This window comes from Erpetoichthys calabaricus, chromosome 5 (assembly GCF_900747795.2).
Source record: "Erpetoichthys calabaricus chromosome 5, fErpCal1.3, whole genome shotgun sequence".
NCBI classification, from domain to species: Eukaryota; Metazoa; Chordata; class Cladistia; order Polypteriformes; family Polypteridae; genus Erpetoichthys; species Erpetoichthys calabaricus.
The window spans coordinates 30,761,920-30,783,199 of record NC_041398.2 but is presented as its reverse complement, the minus strand read 5'-3'; the positions used below and the strand labels follow the sequence as shown (position 1 = coordinate 30,783,199).

General features: G+C 38.6%; 1 protein-coding gene across 1 annotated transcript in view; it reads left to right on the top strand.

Annotated features, from left to right (window-relative positions):
- The window catches only part of pik3c3 (phosphatidylinositol 3-kinase, catalytic subunit type 3), a 93,609-nt gene that overhangs the window by 61,078 nt on the left and 11,251 nt on the right, over positions 1–21,280 (top strand). Inside the window, exons 16-22 of the mRNA XM_051927398.1 lie at positions 1,590–1,721; positions 1,851–1,979; positions 2,068–2,137; positions 2,391–2,455; positions 5,657–5,741; positions 10,652–10,726; positions 16,362–16,530. Of these exons, the coding sequence (XP_051783358.1) occupies positions 1,590–1,721; positions 1,851–1,979; positions 2,068–2,137; positions 2,391–2,455; positions 5,657–5,741; positions 10,652–10,726; positions 16,362–16,530 (725 nt within the window). The remainder of the gene's footprint in view (positions 1–1,589; positions 1,722–1,850; positions 1,980–2,067; positions 2,138–2,390; positions 2,456–5,656; positions 5,742–10,651; positions 10,727–16,361; positions 16,531–21,280) is intronic.

Sequence of the window (21,280 nt, the reverse complement as noted above, 5' to 3'; positions counted from 1 at the left end):
GCAGAGCCCCCTAGTTTTCCTTAATAAATAAATGACCAAGTATAATATTTTTGTCTCATTTGTTTAACTGGTTTCTGATTATCTACGTTTAGGACTTGAGTGAAAATCTGATGATGTTTTAGGTCATATTTATGCAGAAATATAGAAAATTCTAAAGGGTTTAGAAACTTTCAAGCACAACTGTAGTGACATCAAAATACTGTGGCTCTGCAAATAGATGATCTTATACCAAATTCTGTATAATCAAGGCAAAAGGCAAACTGGCACTATGTCTTAATAAAAGAAAATAAAAATAGAAAAAAATATATCAGAAAAGGAACTTCCAGGTAAAACCAATTTTGCTGAAATTCAAAGAAAGGGCTTTCAAGTCGGCACTCTGGATAAATTATGGAACATGTTTGAGCAAGGAAAAATATCATAAATAATGAAAGGAAGCTTGCCTCAAAATAAAATCAGTTTTGCTAAAATTCATGGAAAATAACTTTCAGATCATCACTCCTGTGTATGTTTAAACAATCGGTGATGTCAAAGATAAATAAAAATAAAGATACACTAAAAAGTTCTGCAGAGACAATGCATCAAGCTGAACAAAATGAATTACCTGTACTTGGAATGGCACTATTAGAAAGAGAAACTGCAGTAAAGTGTACAAGAAAAACAAATGTAACCAATGAGAAATGGTACAGTAGACAAAGAAGTGAAACATATTTTGGATATTCAAGTTAATTGGAATGTGGAAAAATTCCCAGACTTCAGACAGATGTCATAGGGGAAAAAAAAAGAAAAGGGCAGTGAAACTCTAGATCACCTTTCACAATGATTACAACATGATGCCAGCTTTTGTTAACTGTGAGCACAAATCTCATTTAACAAAGATCAGTAACCCTGAAAAATCAAAAATTTGCATTAACAACTGAAATGACTTTAGCACATTACAGTGCTGCTATGGATCTCTGTTGTGAATATTGCATAATTTTGCATTTGGAAACTCTGCTGTGCTCTTGCTCTTAAATTTAAATATTAGATCAATAGTCCATGGTTTATAATGGTTCAGGTCAGCTAGTATTAGATACAGGGCACCCGACAGAGTAAGTAATACTTTTTATTTTTACTTATGTAGTTTATTGAGTGAACAAAGTTATCCAAACATCAACCAGTACTGTTTGAAGATGCAATTGCTGCCTTACACTTAATAACTGCAATCGTAAACACTAACTCTGCTAAGACATGAGGAGACTGCAGTTTTATGAGTGTTTTTTATGGCTTCCTATATGATTTTTACACCGTACAATTGGGGAAATTGTGTCATAGTATGCAAGTGTTGTACAGATAATGTACATATGTGTTTATTTTGTTTGAAGGCCAGGAAACTGTCAGTATCAACACTTTTTTCATGGCAGTGTATATCATAATACTGTAATGGAAAGCCTGTATCCTTTGTGGGAAAAGCATATGCATCACCAAGGTCAAAGTATAATACATTTGTTTACTCTTTGATATAAGGTGTGAAGTATGGTGGCCTGAATTCACTACTATCATTAATACAGTAATTACCTTCTGACGTGTTTGTTCTTCGGTTCTGCTTGCAGATGGAAAGACTACAGTCTTTGCTGGCAGACAATGAAAAGGTGAATCTGTGTGAAATAGAGCCTATACCTTTGCCACTGGAACCTCAGATCAAAATTAGAGGAATCCTTCCAGAGAAGGCCACTCTGTTTAAGGTACCTTTCCATCTTGAACCACAAGAATAGACTTCCTTGTTGGAGTACCCATCAGCTATGTCTGAGGAAATGGCTCCATGTTCACAATCCTTTCTGTTAGAACTTGATTCTGTCATTTTCTCATTGCAGAGTGCCCTGATGCCAGCAAAGTTAATATTTAAGACAGAAATTGGAGGTAGCTATACAGTTATCTTTAAGCATGGGGATGATCTTAGACAAGATCAGCTAATCCTGCAGATCATTTCTTTGATGGACAAGGTAAGGTACCTGGAGACCCCTCCTAGCGTGGACTCTGTATTTCTGCTGAGCCTGTCTTTGACACACTCTTGTTTATCTCTTTATGTAGCTGCTTCGAAAGGAAAACCTGGACCTCAAGTTAACTCCATACAAGGTGCTGGCCACAAGCACCAAACATGGTAAGAAGAGTTTTCCTGTGTAGGTAGTCACAGAGAAAGGGGTTTATGATGAATTTGGAAAAGGCAAAAACAGCAAATGCACATCAAGTCAGATGATAGCTTCTATATCTGAGAATACCAAACCAAGATAAAAATAATAAATCCTTGATAAGCCGAGACCTGTTGCTGATCATGAGGCATGTGGATATCTGCTACATGAAGAGTCCAGTACTTCATAGACAGACTTTGATGTTTGTTTCTTTTTGTCTTGTAGGATTCATGCAGTTTATTCAGTCTGTCCCCGTGGCTGAAGTTCTGGCAACAGAGGGCAGCATACAGGTGTGGTTACCATACTGGTTCTATGTGGTAGGGAATAGAAATTTTTAGTGGGTTGATTAGTTTGTTCCCATCTAATAGATTTAAGGTGAAAATGCAAATTTAAAAAATGAGACTTTGCTTATGTCCTTCCTTATAACTTTCTTAATTTAATTCTTACAAGCTTATGATCCTTTTGTCTATCATAACTAAATAATGGTTGACCTGCAGATGTGCTCTCCCATACTATTAATACACACACACTGTTAATAGTCAGTTGGCCTTATCCAGCTGTTGTCCATGGTAGCTTCTATCCTCTTGCACTGCCATTGCATGGCACCATTTATTCTCCACAGTATATTCTTGCTGTGATCGGCCCTTGTACTGATTTCCCAATTCTAGAAGATGATGAGAATTTCAATCAGTCAGTCCATGATCAACTACTGCTGAATGGCCACACTGATTTTGTTCCACTTATTTTTGCACTTTTTAATATATTAACTAAATTATGATTGCTCTCCTTTATCGTTTTTCAGTAATTCTCCATCCATCCATTTTTCTTTCACTTTATTCCAGTTCAGGCCAAGGAGCTGGTCTCAATCCCTGGCATAATCAATGAAGCCAACTGTATGTTGTGCACAATCCATTTCCGAGTACAGTCTTTTATTCTGGGGTTATTTATATTTGTCAGTTAACTTAACATGCATGTCTTTGAGATGTGAGAGGAAAACAATATTACCGAAGGAAAAATGCAGCAGTAAATACATTAAGAACATGCAGATTCAATGCAGGCAGTGTTTCTCTAGTATTTAAATCTGGTCTTCTGGAACTGTGAGACGGCAGAAATCACCACTATACCATCTTGTCTCCAGCCCATTCTATACGTTTTAAATTCTTTTAGTAATTACACCAAGTGTGTGCTGGCAAAATAGTTTATTAGTCAACAGCACAATAATAATAAAAAAATAATTCTTTACATTTATGTAGAGCTTTTCTGACTACTCAAAGTGCTTTTCGTAGTGAGTGTGGAGCCACTTCAACTGCCACTCTTGTGTAGCGTTCACCTGGATGATGCAGTGATAGCCATTGTGGAATCAGTGTGCTCGCCACACATTAGCTATTAGGTGGTGAAGTGGGGAGAGAGAAAGAGAATTAGAGACTGGTTAATTGGGCGCCAGAATGACTAGGCCATGGAGAGCAATTTAGCCTGGACACTGGGATACACACTGCTCTTTGTGAAGTACATATAGGGATCTTTTTTGACTACAGAGTGTCAGGACCTCGGTTTTAAGTCTCATCTGAAGGATGACGCCATTTTTAGAGCACAGTGTCCCTATCACTGCATTGGGGCATTGGGATCCACATTCAGACAATAAGTTAAGCACCCTCTCTGCTGGCATCACCAGGACCTCTTCCAGTAGCAACCTAAGCTCTTCTTTGATGGTCTCCCGTCCAAGTACTGACTGGGCCCAAACATACTTAGCTTCAGGTGGATGACCTCTTCTGAAGTGGGCAATCAGTCTTCCGCTGTGGTTTATTTATGTCCTATATGCTCTTTAGTTGTTAGCTTTGAGCTTGCAGTGTTTAGGAAAGGACAAGCAGGCTGGGTAATTGTACAGTCAACTCCAGAAATATTGGCGCCCTTCATGAAAATTTCCAAAAATTAATATATAAAAGTGACCATATATGCAATGACTGATATTTTGTGCTTAAACAATTGGGCAAGCCTCAAGCTTTTATTTTCAAGCAGGCTTTTGGAACAAAAGTCCTTTAATAACACAAATGTTCACAATTGGGCAGATTCTATAAATATTGGCACCCTAAATGTCTGTATTGGTGGAGTCTCCCATGGTAAGAATGACAGCATGACTCAGCCTTTCTCTGGAAAACACTTGTGGAGGGATCTTGGACCACTCTTTTATGCAGAACATTTCCAACTCATGGAGATTCTTGGGTTTTCTTTTGTGAACCGCTCTCTTCAGTTGAGATCACTGATTTTCAATTAGGTTCAAATCTGGAGACGAGACGGCCATTGCAAAACCATAATTCTATGTTTCTGCAGCCAATTCTTTGTTGATTTTGATGTGTGCTTTGGGTCATTGTCTTGTTGGCAGACCCAAACACTGCCCAGTTTAAGCCTTCTTGCAGAGGCAAGCAAGATTTTGACTAAAATGTTCTGATATTTAATGGAATTTATTATGCCACTGACCTTAAACAGTAACCCCTGCCTGGACCACTGGCAGGAAAACAGTCCCAAAGAATCAAAGAGCAACCACCATATTTTACCGTGCATATAAGGTGCCCTGCTTTGTATGCAGTTCCCTTTTTTCACCAAACATGGCAATGGTGTGCTTGGCCAAAAAACGTTTTTCACATCTGATCACAACACATGATTCCAGTTGTATCTCCAATGCTGCTTGGGAATGGTGAAATGCTAGGATTTGTGTCTTGGTCTCAGGAGAGGCTTCTTTTGTGCCACTCGTCCATAAAGCTTCTGGTCTTGGAGGTGTCATCCACAGTTGACTTTGAAGCAGTGAATCCCCAAGGTTTAACTAACTGTGATCTTTAGACTTCTGTTTGCCACTCTTAGCTTCCTCCTCACTGTGTGTGGAGGCAGATGCATCCCCTTCCTGGCAAATTGTCAGCAGTTCCATGCATTTTAAACATCTTGATTATGGCCCTGATTGAGCTTACTGGAAATTTCAGTGGAATACCTATTTTTTGTATCCTTTCCCAAATCTATGCAGCTCAGCAATTTTTTTTCTAATTGGATTTGAGAGCTCTTTGGTTTTATCCATGTTGATATAGTAGGTTACCTCATATTTATACCCCAGTGAAACAGGAAATAACCATAGACACCAAAAGTTCCTAGACACTAAAAGTAACATCAATAAACATTTTTCCCCAAAGATGGAAATTTATTTGGTCTTATTTATAGTATTCTTCAAGGGTGCCAATAATTTTGGCACATACGTTTTTGACAAGATAAGCTATTCTGAAGATATAACAGAACTTTTGCAGGAATTGTTTTTATTAAATAGTCAACAATTTCTGCAAACATTTGACAAATATTAGAATCATTGTATGTATCATCTGTTTTATAATAATGTTTTTGTTCACATTTTTGTGGGGTGCCAGTATTTCTGGAGTTGACTGTACATATGATGTGTATTGTTGTGATGTGTCTGGTATGACCACATTGACCTTTAGGTTTTGTGTCTGCAGAATTTTTTCCGGAAACACGCTCCAAGTGAAAAAGGACCTTATGGCATAAGTGCTGAAGTGATGGACACCTACGTGAAGAGCTGTGGTGAGTAGCTGCTTAGAAATTTCTACTACAAAGGCAGAAGCACTCTGTTTCTTTATGTCTGTAAATACAATGATATCTTAGCTCTATGCTAAAAGTAGCTGAAGGAAAGTTCAGAACCCTCGATCACCCTTATTGGGTTTTTGGTAGGTATGGCAAAATCTTTAAAATGTTGTGTCATCTTTGGGAATTAAGTCCTGATGGATCATACAAAGATCACTGCCAAGAATTCAGTAAGGCAAGTACTTTCTGTTCTGCTAAACCCATGGAGACAATTTAATTATCACTCTTTTCTAACTTCAACGGAATCTTGGAGCAACCACCTTTGTCAAGGCGATTTCCATGGAATGAGCAGATTAGAGATGGCATTATCGCATGATATGGCCAGGTTTGCCACTGTGGAAGAATCTATATTCCCTGAAAGCTCTGGATTTTCACTTGTCTTCTGCTCAGAATGCAGGCTTGGCTGGGTCTTTCAAGAGCCACCAAAGCACTGGGAGCTTGGGCTTGAACTAGAACTTGAGTGATGGGAGCAAGATTCTGTGTCTGACGGCGGATTGCTGTGAGACATCGAGACATCAAGCAAAGCCTTGGCTGTTCAGATGGACATTCAGAGGAGGAAAACTATGAACACTTTGAGGGTGTGGCTTTGGAATGTAAAGCTCATATCGATCATGGGTTCTGGGTCAAGCAGTCATACTGGTACAAAACAGCTGTTCAGATCCTAGGGTCATGGTGGGATATTGTGTGTGTGTCTCTCTCTCTCTCTCTCTCTCTCTCTCTCTCTCTCTCTCTCTCTCTCTCTCCCTCCAAGTCACTTTTGTCTAACCAAATCTATCAGAATTCAGAAGTCACTTCTTTTTTTTTTTTTTTTAATTTTATTGATTTTATTGTCATCATTCCATACAAATAGTCAGTTTTTTTTTTTTTTTTTTTTCAAAAAATAGGATTGAAAACAAATCAACACCCTCCCCTAAGAAAGAGAGTATGGCCAACTGAGTAAAACTTAAAGCTAGTAAAAATAAATACAGTGCATCCGGAAAGTATTCACAGCGCATCACTTTTTCCACATTTTGTTATGTTACAGCCTTATTCCAAAATGGATTAAATTCATTTTTTTCCTCAGAATTCTACACACAACACCCCATAATGACAACGTGAACAAAGTTTACTTGAGGTTTTTGCAAATTTATTAAAAATAACAAAACTGAGAAATCACATGTACATAAGTATTCACAGCCTTTGCTCAGTACTTTGTCAATTTACCTTTGGCAGCATTTACAACCTCAAGTTTTTTTGAATATGATGCCACAAGCTTGGCACACCTATCCTTGGCCAGTTTCGCCCATTCCTCTTTGCAGCACCTTTCCAGCTCCATCAGGTTGGATGGGAAGCGTTGGTGCACAGCCATTTTAAGATCTCTCCAGAGATGTTCAATCGGATTCAAGTCTGGGCTCTGGCTGGGCCACTCAAGGACATTCACAGAGTTGTCCTGAAGCCACTCCTTTGATATCTTGGCTGTGTGCTTAGGGTCGTCCTGCTGAAAGATGAACCGTCACCCCAGTCCGAGGTCAAGAGCGCTCTGGAGCAGGTTTTCATCCATGATGTCTCTGTATATTGCTGCAGTCATCTTTCCCTTTATCCTGACTAGTCTCCCAGTTCCTGCCACTGAAAAACATCCCCACAGCATGATGCTGCCACCACCATGCTTCACTGTAGGGATGGTATTGGCCTGGTGATGAGCGGTGCCTGGTTTCCTCCAAACGTGACCCCTGGCATTCACACCAAAGAGTTCAATGTTTGTCTCATCAGACCAGAGAATTTTCTTTCTCATGGTCTGAGAGTCCTTCAGGTGCCTTTTGGCAAACTCCAGGCGGGCTGCCATGTGCCGTTTACTAAGGGATGGCTCCGTCTGGCCACTCTACCATACAGGCCTGATTGGTGGGTTGCTGCAGAGATGGTTGTCCTTCTGGAAGGTTCTCCTCTCTCCACAGAGGGCCTCTGGAGCTCTGACAGAGTGACCATCGGGTTCTTGGTCACCTCCCTGACTAAGACCCTTCTGTGGGACCTTATATAGACAGATGTGTGCCTTTCTAAATCATGTCCAATCAACTGAATTTACCACAGGTGGACTCCAATTAAGCTGCAGAAACATCTCAAGAATGATCAGGGGAAACAGGATGCACCTGAGCTCAATTTTGAGCTTCATGGCAAAGGCTGTGAATACTTATGTACATGTGCTTTCTCAATTTTTTATTTTTAATAAATTTGCAAAACTCAAGTAATCTTTTTTCACATTGTCATTATGGGTTGTTGTGTGTAGAATTCTGAGGAAAAAAATGAATTTAATCCATTTTGGAATAAGGCTGTAACATAGCAAAATGTGGAAAAAGTGATGAGCTGTGAATACTTTCCGGATGCACTGTAAATTGATGAGTTTAATAGGCGGATAAAGATAAATGGAGAAGAAAAAGAAATGGGAAGAGAATCTACTTCCTCAGTGCTTTAAGAGGTTATTCTACAATATTATTGATTAGATCCTGCTAGGTTTTGAAAAAGTTCTGCACAGATCCTCTAACTGAGAATTTGATTTTTTCAAATAGTATACAACATCAGCTACCCACTAACTTAAAGAGGAGAGTTATGATTCTTCCAATTTATCAAAATAAGTCTGCGTGCCAATAGTGTAGTGAAGGCAATCAGAGTTTGTTTGTCCTTCTCCACTTTAAGCCCATCTGGGAGTCCACCAAACACAACTGTTATCGTGTTAGGAGGGATTGTGACACCAAGGCTGTCTTAAAGGCACTTAAAAATTTTTGTCCAGAATGATGCTAATTTGGTGCAGGCCCAAAACATGTGACCCAGTGAGGCTGGAACTTGATTGCAGCATTCCCAGGTTGGATCTTGCTCTTGAAACATTTTGGACAGTTTTAAGCAACACAGATGTACTCGATATATAATTTTGAGTTGAATAATTGTATGCTTTGCGCATATGGAGCTCGAGTGAATTCTCTGCATTTCTCCCTTCCACTCCATTACTGATATGTTGAGTGAGAGATCCTTTTCCCACTGTCCTCTTGGATCTTTGAAAGAGATGGACTGTAAAGTAATTTTATATATTGCAGAAATGCTATCTGAGTCCTCGAAACTGAGCAATATTTTTTCCAGCATAGAGGAAGGTGCGAGATGAAGAAAATTGGGCAGGTTCTGTTTAACAAAGTTTCTTATTTGAAGATAGTGAAAGAAATGGGTTGCTGGAAAGTTAAATTTTGGAATGTAATTGTTCATAGGATGCAAAGATGTTGTCTATATAAAGATCTCTAAGCAATTTAATCCCAAATGTTTTCCAGATATTAAAAACTGCATATGTTTGCGAGGGTTTAAAAAGGTGGTTACCATGCAGAGGTGCCACAGATAAAAGATTTAAAATGCTTTCTACATTGGTTTGATATTCTGAGTGAGTGAAGCACAATTGGGTTATTAGTATATTGGTGATAACTTGCATTTATTGGGGCACAAAGCAGGGAATATAAAGAAGTACTGCAGGATTTTATTTCTTTTGCGGACCAAGCCTTTGTATGTTCATCTCTTTGTGTCCAGGTTTTTATAGCCTGTATGTTTGCTGCCGAGTAATAAAACTGAAAGTTAGGTAGAGCCATGCCACCTTCTGCCTTAGGTCTTTGTAGGGTCGCTCCTTGGATACATGGATGTTTTAAGTTCCAAATAAATGAGGTTATGGTTGAATCTAATTGCTTAAAAAATGATTTATTGATGTATATTGGAATGTTTTGAAATAAAAAGAGAAGCTTAGGAAGGATATTCATCTTAACGTTAATTCTTAGAAGTCACTTCTAAGCATTATGTAATGAGTCTCCTCACTTTTCCCATTTAGCACATCATCTGTAGCAAGCTTATCTATGGTAAGTTCCACAGGGTCACTTTGATTCCAGCATTGGATAAGATTCACAAAGTCCTGGGCTTGTCCCTTTATAATGCGATTAGGATCAGTCTGCTAATAATGTAATTACTTACTGCTAGACTCATTACTTACGGTCTTGGCTAGGGAGCTCATAAAGTCGTAATCATTCAGCCAATCGAGAGGGACATTCAGCATAGACTGTTAAGTAGCACCAATCAAAAGAGGAGCCAGAATGGCAGCCTAGTTTTTTCTGTTCCAGCACATCACCATGGCCTTGTGCTGAAAGGTTTTTTTTTGGTTTTTTTTAAAAAGCATTGTGGATCATCAGAAGGTGACATTTTCTGCAGCATATGCCTGGCATGAATAGAAACAAGAGCCCTATGTTCTTGATCAGGAGGAAGATTGACATCCTGAGAGGGTGCTGCTGCTGATAAGGATGCATTTTGTGCAACCCCAACTCTGGTACCACTTGTCATGTTTTGGCTTCTGAGTTGTGCAAAAACACATTCAGGAGAAAGCTGGGCAAATAGGCTGTTGTTTTAGTACTTGAAGAAAAAGTACTGGAACTATATTTGAACACACAATCAAACTTGACAACTTCTTTTGTCTTGCTCTGTCGTAGTTTCCTTCAAGCTAAAAGAACTCTCAAATATGTATTCCTCTGAAGAGTTCAGCTGAAGGGAGGCAGGAATGGATCTGCAGGCTGTCTGCACAGGACAGAGAAAAAAATACTGCCTATGTGAGCTGCCTTTAAAGTCTTATAGATAGAACTTAATTAGTCCCCAGGATAATACAGTGTTATATGTGAGCTATACACTCTTGTCTGCAATTGATCACGTGCAGGTAAACTTTGAAATTGTTTGAAAGTGTGTTTGTTTTACATCCACATGCTGTTTTGAAAGTTTGTTTTTTCTATGGCTGAATCAGCCCCATCGAACGAAAGCATGGCACAATCGGTCATAGTCAAATGAAATGTTTCTGTTTGCTTCCACAGCTGGCTACTGTGTTATCACTTACATTTTGGGTGTTGGTGATAGACACCTGGACAACCTTCTTCTCACAAAAACTGGTAAGGAAACCTACAGTCATCAAATAGGAATATCTCTACTTCTGAAGAATTTAGTGTTTTGACTTGGAGGAAATGAGGCAGTACAGAGGAGAGCATTCTCCTTGCTACTGGAATCCGAAGGGGGGACATGTTACTAGTACAAGTAGCACTTGATTCATGTTGACCAAGGTCAAAGTTACTGAAACTAGACTAGTAATGGCATGCTGATATAATGGTAAAAGAGTGTTAGGGAACCAACAAGAGGCATTTTTTTCTTGTGGTGCTTGTTTGTGTGTTAGTTTTGGATTACTCTTGGCTGACTAAGCTGTTCTATAATACCTGGTGCTTTATATAAGGAACTTCCTTTTCATTGTAATTATTGTTTTTTTTTCCTGTGTATATTCCGCATCAAGCTCTAATGCATTCTTGTAGAGAACTAAATATGAAAAATACAATATAGAGAGTAAGTGAGTAATGATTGATTTACAGAACAGATGAATCATAGACAGCTTGCAGCCTTATAGCAGTAGACAAATAAATAATTGAACTCAACAAGAAAGAGTAAGGAAAAAAGTGTCCTTAATAGAATTAAAATTAGCATAATAAAATTTCAGAAAATAAATAGCTTAGCCAGAGGACATGTTGTAGTTTCTTTTATGGTAGCTAGAAGAAAATGAGTTCTAGGAGTAGTTGACATCTGAAACACCGTGGCAGATTCAACCCTTGTGATGTTGTTGTCCATGGCTGACAAAGGTGTCATTTAGATATCTAGCATTTTGGTCCTAGCTGTGGAGGGGGACGCTGGCGCACGCATGTTGCTGCCACTCCTCCCTGTTATCAACACTTTTCGTTTAAATTCACGTTAAACGTAAACTTTTTGCAATAAGCACATTGAACATGGGAAAGGCGCTATATAAATAAAATGTATTATTATTATTATTATCATCTAGGGCAGGCACTTAGCCAATGTCCATCCCTCTGCTGTTGCCTTCAGAGGGTCCAGAAGAGTGCTCAGAGAGAATCTTCATTACTGATTAACTTGTTAAATCTTTTGGTATCTTCTGCTCTAATGCTGCTCTCCTAAGAGTCCAGTGCATAACTGAGCAGGCTTGAAACCTCTAAACAGATGAACGAGTATTATTACCCTTGATCAAAGGACTTCAGTTACATTCTGACAGTCCAGTCTGTTGTGGTCATTTTTCTATTTGGCTCTTGTATTTGCAGTCTAATCCAGAAATCTATCCTGGTGCATCTCCCACATCCTAGTATAACCAAACCATCTGAAATTCTATTCCCTGTATGGAAAGTGAACCCAATAAAACTTTTCTCTTTAATATTTTTGATAACATTTAGCAATAGATGGCTCAGCTTGTATCTGTCAATTACCATATCTTTGTTTTCCTCCTTCCACCTAACACTTGTTTCCAGATGACTCCTCCATCATGGGATGTACATGTCCTAGTAGCATGTCCCCTCTGGAGTATTTGATGTCTGAAAAGGAAGAAATCTCGGATAGTTCCTTTGGAGACTCCTGTGTTGTTGATGACCCATTCTTGCATATACCTCTGGGGCCTCAGACTTTAGTTTGCATATCAAGTAGTCAGTAAAGTAAGACCCTGTTGATCTTAGCTTATCTCACAGAAGTAAGAGTTATATGATGGTAAAAGTACTAAAGACGTCAAAAACATGATCAGTAGGTCATTTACACAATGGTACAGTGTAATTAATCAAAATTTGGTTCTGTTTCTCAGCAGTCATAATTTTATGTTTTGACCATGATAGAGTCATCATCTTTCTCCACAGAAGCTCAAGCATTAGTGCACCAAATTTACAATTTATTAAAATAAACTCTGATCATGGATCTGTTCACAGTGAACCCTCATCAGCTAATATTGCATTGTTTAACTCAACATCTCTTAATAGCTAAGTGCTGGTGCTATCAGAATTCATTACAGACTCCAACCTTGACATGCTTTGCCTAACAGAAACCTGGTAAAAACCAAAAGATTTTACGCGTCTCACAGAGGCAACACTATCTGGATATGTTTACTTTGCAGAGCCTCGCAGCTCAAGACAAGGAGGAGGAGTCGCAGTAATTGTTAAATCTGAGCTAAACATCAACAGAATCCCAATTGACTGCCCATTGTCTTTCGACTGTGTGGCTGTTATAATAACAAAATCAGGTCCTGTTTTACTCATTGTTCTCTATCATCCCCCAAAATACAATGTGTGTGTCTTTTTTTTTTTTTATCTTATCTGACTGAATTATTAACTCACTTAAGTTTCCTTTCGCAGAGAGTCGTTCTTCTTGGTGATTTCAACATCCATTTTGACATTTCCACATATAATCTGGGAAATGAATTCCTATCCTTACTGGACTGTTTTGACTTGGTGCAACATGTTGATTTTCCTACTCGTTCTGGTAGTTTTATGTTGGACTTGATCTGCACATGCGTCGGCAACACTTATAGCAGTGTTTTGGGACTCTCTGATCATAAAGCAGTACTTTTCACTGTCTCTTTACCTCTACCTCCTCTTACCTGTAAATGTCAAGATTTTTCAGAAACCTAAAAAAATATCTGTCCTTCTATCCTTTCTAATTGAATTTCTGATCTTTTTCTGTCTTCACCTATTCGATCAACACTAGATAGTCTTATTAATCACTATAAAAGCCCTTCTTTCAGCACTAGATAAGACAGCTCTTTTAAATCATAAGGAGGTTTCCTTTAAGCGCTCAGCTCCATGGTATAATTCAGAGTTAACGGTCTATGAAAGCAACTGACCAATGCCTTGAGAGAATGACACATAATACTGGCCTCGCTGTGCACATCCAGTCTTTCTCTGACCATCAAAAGTCTTACAGAGATGCATTGACTGCAGCCAAGAACACACATTATGGCAGAATAATAGAACGTGGCCATGATAACTCAAGGGTTTTGTTCTCTGTGGTTAATAAACTACTTCATCCTGCATCTGGCGCAATTATCTCCTCTTCCAAAGCCTCTGAAAAATCCCTCCACTTTTTCTACAACAAAATTAAAGATCTAAATAATTCAATCAATCATCCATTTATATCTTTCCCAGTCTTCACACTCCATCCAGCTCTTTTTCTAAATTTTAACCAGTCACATCTGCATTTATTAATGACATGTGTTGTAAGATGTATACTGGACCCCACCCCCACCACACTTATTAAATCCTTTCCATCATGCAGTAATCCCAAATGATACAATAATAATAAATGCATCCATTGACACTGGCTATATGCCAATCACTTATAAAATCACTTAATCTTAGCAATTTTCTGCCTATTTCTCACTTACCATTTATTTCAAAAGTTGTTGAGTGTTTTGTACTTTTATTATTAACTTATAATAATTTGACGGAACCCTTTCAGTCTGGTTTCAGGGCATAGCACAGCTGTGAAACTGCCCTGCTTTGGGTAACCAATGATTTGTTTATGGCAACAGACTCTGGACAAACCAGCATATTAGTTTTGTTAGATCTTAGTGCAGCATTTAATATCATTAGACATGACATTCCACTGTCCAGAATGGAAAACATGCTGGGTATCTCTGGCACTGCCCTCCAGTGATCTGCTAACATATTGCATCTTCATGAAGCAAAACTTTCAAATTTGAACTTTTCTCTCTACAAGATTATCTGCCTATTGTTCTGTTTCTATAAGAATGAATTCTTAGCTGCAAAACCACATAAAGGAACTTTTCTTTTAAGACTTCTTCACATTGTCAAAGAGTGTACTTTAGTGCCAGATACTGGTCAAGCACTTCATTGGACTTCATTCTGTCCTTTAATGAATTGATCTTTAACTCATGTTCATCTGATGAAGACACCTTTTTGTGTGTACCACTGCATTTTATGTTTTCAGCTTTCCCAGTTTCTTTAAATTTCTTTGACAGCTTGAACATCACATCTTGAAATTGTGATATGGTGTGCTATTGCTGCCTAGCAGTGGCCTTGTTACAAAAGTATCATTTTAAGTCTGACAAAATGTGTTAACTTTTTCCAAACCTTACCTCAAGACACCTCAATTTGAAGTTACTATCCAATACATTGATTTATTTATTTAAATGCACCACTAGTATGCTAATCACTACTTCATTAGTTTGAATGAGGTATGCAGTTGGTGGAATTTATTAAGTACACAGAATGGCTGACATGTCTCAGTTGTTTATGAAACAAATTCATATTGGTGTAACCATCTCACAAGTTATTAGTGCATTTTTGGAAAATACAAGATGTTCTTGTTACTTTTTTATTACACAATGTGTATTTGTATTTATTCTAATGTCTTACTGCATTTGAAAGGGTAAATAATTATTTACTGCTTAGATAACTAGCTATAAAAATAATTTTCTTTTGCATAGTACTGTAGATAGCCTAACACAATCCACACTTGACTATGTGAAAGTTTTATGCTCAAACCTTTGAAGTTATTTATGTCTTAATAACTTGCAGCACATACTGCACCCAAGCAGTCAAGAAATTCCTCATACACCACAGCCTAAAGTAGATAGGAAGGAAGGAAGCACATAACTATGTACATGCTTTATTTGTCAAAAGGGAAAATTTGGCCTTTACAGAAACTCAAGAATTATATGAATATTATAACAAACATAATAACAACAACCCTCCTCAAAAACATACAAGAATAATGAAATAAACAGTATCCTTGGGAGCGTTGTCAACTTGTTTCCTAGTTTTTGCATTCTAATAATTTCAACCCATTTGATCTGGATGTATTTATAAGTACATAAATTATTAGCAGACAAAGGAGGCTTGAATTACCCGAGTTCATTTGAGGTATGGGACCTGTCAACTGAAAGTTCCAAAACGGATACAGAGCTTTATTCTCCAGTTTCATAGTACAGTATACAGTCTGCTGATATTATAGCAAGTTACTGTTTAAATACTTAAAGATAGTGCACTGTCATATGTGTATGTACAGTATATATGTTATTTTTAAGGTAAATAATTCTTCTAAAATGTTTCTGTATTTTTACTATGCCTACATTTTACTTGAAATAACCTGTTCTCACCAGTACACTGCTACAGAAATCCAAAAACAATTTTGCAACATACGTCGGATTTTTAAGTGACTTTAAAGAATTACATAAATGAAATGCAAAAAAATATCTTTGCCTGTTTGCATTTCTGCAGACTGCATGACATTCAGGTTGTCAAGCAGAAACCACTGGGGCCTTGACATATTTCTTAAAATTCAGCTTTACTGAAGGCACAGGCACATTAAATATTCACCTTCTTTCTTATGTGAAAAGACAATCTAAAGTAAAAAGCACAGAAAATAACCACCTTGGCAACCATACAAATGGTTGTAATTTTTCAGATTATATTATGCAGGTGAAAAAATTAACCCATTAACGGTGGTAAACACCCTTATTATTGATGGGAAGCTTATAAAATGAAAGCTGTGTTAATAACCTTTTTGTTTAGTAACTTAAAGGTGCAGTTGAGTAGATGACATATCTAAAATGGCTTAGTAGGCATTCATGTATTTGAAATGCTTCACCACGCAAATCGGCTCTCTGCCTTGCCGTGGATTGAGCTAATAAGCTGTAGAAGATCCTCTCATTAAGCATTCAAGTCCTTCTACCCTTTTTAATTCTGTTTGCAGGGAAGCTCTTCCACATTGATTTTGGCTACATCTTGGGACGAGACCCTAAACCTCTTCCACCCCCTATGAAACTAAGCAAGGAGATGGCTGAAGGAATGGGTGGCATGCAGAGTGAGCAGTACCAAGAATTCAGGAAGCAGTGCTACACTGCATTCCTGCATTTGCGCAGGTGAGCATAATGCACCAAATTGCAGGATTTCGAGTGACTGTAAGTTACAGTGTGTGCCATGTGTCTTGGTGGCTTTGACAATTTATGCGGAGTTGCTCAACTGACAAGAATACCAACCAGATGGTATAGGAAAGGGTTAAGGTCAACAGAAGCCCCCTTAAGACAGACAAGAGAAAGAGAGAGATGGGCGTGGCTGGCTGGGGTGCTGAAGAGAGGTGCAGCAGATGCCAGTGTAACAGCTTAAGAGGTTCACTATATGTACTGTATGTGCTACATGCTCGAGAAAGGGGCATTGGCACTAGTACCAGAGACAGAGTTGCAGTCTGAATAGGAGCATGTTGTGTTTCCCAAAATAGCAGGGGGCAGTTGACCCAACTATCGGCACGGATGAGAGAGTGTTGTCAATAAAATATACCTCCTCACTGCCAGAGAGTACATTGTTTCAGAAAGAAACCAACGGGACCAGACCATTCCTCTAATAGAGCAGGCAGCTGTGTGATAACTTGTAGACACAGCCCTTTAAAAACAAAATAAGGCATGGGGGTGCAGGGACCATTACAGTGAGTTATCTATCTATCTATATCACAAGTGGTTATGACCACAGAAGCAAATTGGGGGATCATCAAGGTGTGACTCTGAGATGGCATTTAAAGTGATCAAAATCTTACTGAATGGAGTGGAGAGTATAGCACTAGACTAGCATTCAACTGGTGAAAAGATGAAAGGCCGGTTTTTCCAGCGTTGTTTGCAGTGAACGTCTGGCTGACTGCTCAATGATTGTCATATTTCACAAACATGACTAAGGGTAGAATGTTTCGTTGCCAGTCACAGAATGCTATGACTGAGTTGATGGCAAGGCCACACTATACAACTATGGACACAGATGTGAACAGCGACTGTCCACAACTCACTTAAGATTATGTAAATGAAAGTTATAACTGAAAATAACTAGACAAGTCATATCAACAACTCCATTGTTGGTGTTATTTAATAATGAGTGACTATTAGATGCACTATAGCAAGCCCTTAGAACCCCTATTTGACGTATTACCTGATTTTGTTTATGTAAACTAAGGCAATGAATCTGTTATTTGAATTATGTTTTGAAAAAGAACCTGTAAAATAAATGTTATACATCATTTAATAATCTGGTAAAATAGTTTTTTTTTTGCATTTCTAAGAAATTGTCTTGTAATTGTTATGGACAGTTTCATCATAAATCAGTAAATGACCCTTTAATCATTTGTAAAATTAAGTCTGGCAGGTCTCACTGTGAAAGTTTGCTCTAAGACTTAAGCTAGCTTGTCATGTTTTATAATTTTTTTCAAATGTTTTATGCTATGTTGTAATTTTAATTAATAATTATAGCTGGGGCATTTTAAACTGTTGATTTATTAGTGTAAATCAGTCTTATTAAATTAACGTCTCAAGCTTATCGAACCGTATGCTAGGATATTCTTTGTTGATTTTAGCTAATCTTTTAGTACTTTGCAGTCATACGTTCTTACTATGTTATGGAAGCTGAATGTCAACCCTTTTATTTTTAAATGATTATGGATTATTCATTATTCTGGAAAACTGAAACTTTTTTGCAAATACAGTGGCCATTGATGGTACTTTACATTATGGAGGGATGTTACTTTAATTGGCTTTAGTGATATGATATAATGAGAATAATTGTGAGGATGTTGAGCAACAGGCACATTTTTTACAGTTTTAGGATGAGAATTGGGTTAACTTTGTCCATGCCTGAAGCATACAAGCACATATGCCTTTGATGGATGTGAAACAGATAGTTTGTAGAGTAAAATCTTTTACATGAACTAAAGACAAATTCCTCATAGAGGAACAGAGCAAAATATCCTCACAACTAAGAAAATGTTTAGTCCTCTTTCCCACTTGGGCCCAAATTTCCTTGTTCAGTTTCTGTAGCTTTGCTTAACTTCAGCCTTTAAAGAGCATGTGTAAATATTTGCTACTAGCTACTACAACCAAGACTGCAGCTGTGGTCTGGGGATCCTTGCCTTAAGCCCCCATCATGCTACACAACTTTTCCATAAGTTTCAGTTGCAGACTTTTGAGGGTGTTGGTCAGCCCCAAACTACCGGGTCCTTCCTGGTAGCCTCTTGAATCCACACCACCGATAACGTACCCGAGGGATAAGCCAGACCAATGAGGACATTCACACAAAGCAAGGGGTGGGTGATACAGTGTTCAGTGCTTTTATTAAACCATTCAAAACAAGTAGTGATCTCAAAAAGTAAAGTGCAAAAAGTTCAATAAACAAATAATCCAATAAAAACATGTGAAGGTGGAGTTTAAAATCAATCAAACAAATATTCCTTATAAATGAGGTTAAAATTCCCAGGCAGTTAACTGTCCTTTAAAAAAAAAACGCAGTCCCCAGTGCAACCCTCATATCCTGGTGTCTGCTCCCTTTTTTCCTGACTGGACTTTGCAGGAGGAGAAGAAGCCAAACCGACAGGCACAGACAACCTTCTTAAACTGGCCCGACCTCCTGCTGTTCCATGGCTCACCAGCAGGGCTCCCTTACAGTCCATGGACCACCAGCAAGGTTTGCCATCTGAGCCTTTCCAACTCCTGCTGCCTACCCGAACTTCCACAGAGTCTCTCACACCACCTGATCACTCCAGCTCCCTGAGTCACTCAGCCATAGTGATCCACTTTAAAGCTCCCCTGAGGGACTCTCCTCATAGCTGCTTGCCTCCTGTCTCGCTCTCTCTCTCTCTCTCTCTCTCTCGCACCTGTTCTCTCACCCATTTTCCTGCCTGCCTCAATTTCCTTCCTGTAACCACTTTTTCTCACAACTGGTCTCTTTCTTTTCTTCTTTAACCTCCATTCTTCCTTTTTCCTCCATGATGGCTTCCACTTAAATGCCACTATGGACACAGAGTCTCAATTGCTCACCACAGAAAGTCGATTAAGCAAGTAAGACCGGCCACACACTCAAGTGTAGGTGCGTCTCACCTCAATTACCTCACCAACCTTCCACAGCTGTTTAAGCACACCCACGGAGTTCAAGCTTGGCTCTTCCATTATTTATTTATTTAAATGGGCCATGCTTACAGAGCCATGGACCCAATATTCCATAAGACTTCATTTATAATAATCTTAGCAAGTCTGTGGCAGTTGTGGCTTGCTCCTGTACCCGCTAGTCACGTAGTTTGACAGCCCCATTGACTCAGTCAGACCAATATGTGACTAAACCCCACAAAATCAAACAGGTCATGGGGCGGGCTCATGTGTATGTGCTAGAGGTGAAAACCAAGAGTGCTCACCTGGAACTTCAATATGTTCCTGAAGAGAGATGGACTGTGAGTGTTTTGGCCTTCACAAATAGATGATAAAGGCCTATCTGTTGTACCAAAACAGAATTAAAAAAGGAAAGTAAAAGGACAGAGATTGTGGCTGAACTTGGCATACTTGGAAAGCCTTCATACAGGCAGCACATTATTTGCTGTCAGAATGCAACAAGCTTGGGAAATGTGAAACTGAGTTGATGTCTTTAGAAAGTCGAGGAATTTGTCATCCTCTGCAACTCCTAGTCACCTTACCTGATGTTCTCAAGGAAACTCAATCAGACGTACCACCCCGACTAGAAGTCACGTAATGTATTGCCAGCTTTGGGCTTCAACCCACACTATGTAAGCCACTCTACTTGTATGGTATCAACACTTCCTCTATATAACTGGCTGATCTGGCAAAAAGGGTGTGTACTTTAGTGGCCATAAGATTGCAGAATGTACAATTAAAGAAAGGGCTTTAAACTGGAGAGATGGTTGGTAAGTCAGGTGATGATTGCTTTTTAAGAAAGACTGTTGAGTTTGGTTAACGGTATTTATGAAGTAAATTGATCTTTCAGAAGTTGGCACTGTTTAATCATTTAGATTCCCTTTAGCTGTTGTTTGTATACCTGTATGCATTATCTGTTAATTCAACATTCAAATTATGCAGAGACTGAAAAAGTCTATAGGAGTATTACTACCCCAATGGCTTGCAAACTGAATGACCTTCTGTTTGATATTGTGATGACAAGCAGCAGGCAGGGCCAAATGCATTGTGCCATAAATTTTATAAATAAATAAATTTAAAATCATTTTCGAAATTTTCTAAAAACAGGAGCATTTCATGCAATCTCAGTTATTGATCAGTTTGTGGTTTCAAATTTACCTTGAGAGAGTTACATTAACCCATCATCATGCCAGCTGCTTGCATGAAACTCTGCAACACCTAATATATTTCGCTTGCTGCCTGAATTTGTTACATGCCGGTCAAATGATGTTTTTTTAGCTGTGAAAATGTAAGCAAGAAAAGAAAAAAGTCACTTAACTTACATAGAAATTAATGGAAAAGGAAACAAGCTTCTAGTGCGTGGCTCTGTGGGTCATTATGCATACTATGAGTAAATGGGTACTCATTACTTATATTCGTGGATTTTAAGTAGAGTCCAAAAGTTATTGGGATGGCAATGGGGTTGCCCCTTTTAATTTTCCAAACTATAAGTCAAAATTCAATGCTCGAGGTCACAAAAATGGAAGCAAGATAAACAACCCTCTTGGCTATGAGAACAAGCTTTGGCTCCAGAGAGCTGGTCTGTCACTGGGAGTTCTGTCCTTCCACTAAATCTGTGCCCAAGTGAGACACCGACATCAGTAGGTGTCAGACCTTAATAGCCCTGCTGTTGGAAGAGGTGGGGTTAATTTCCCTCAAGGGGTGTCTTGTCACTGCT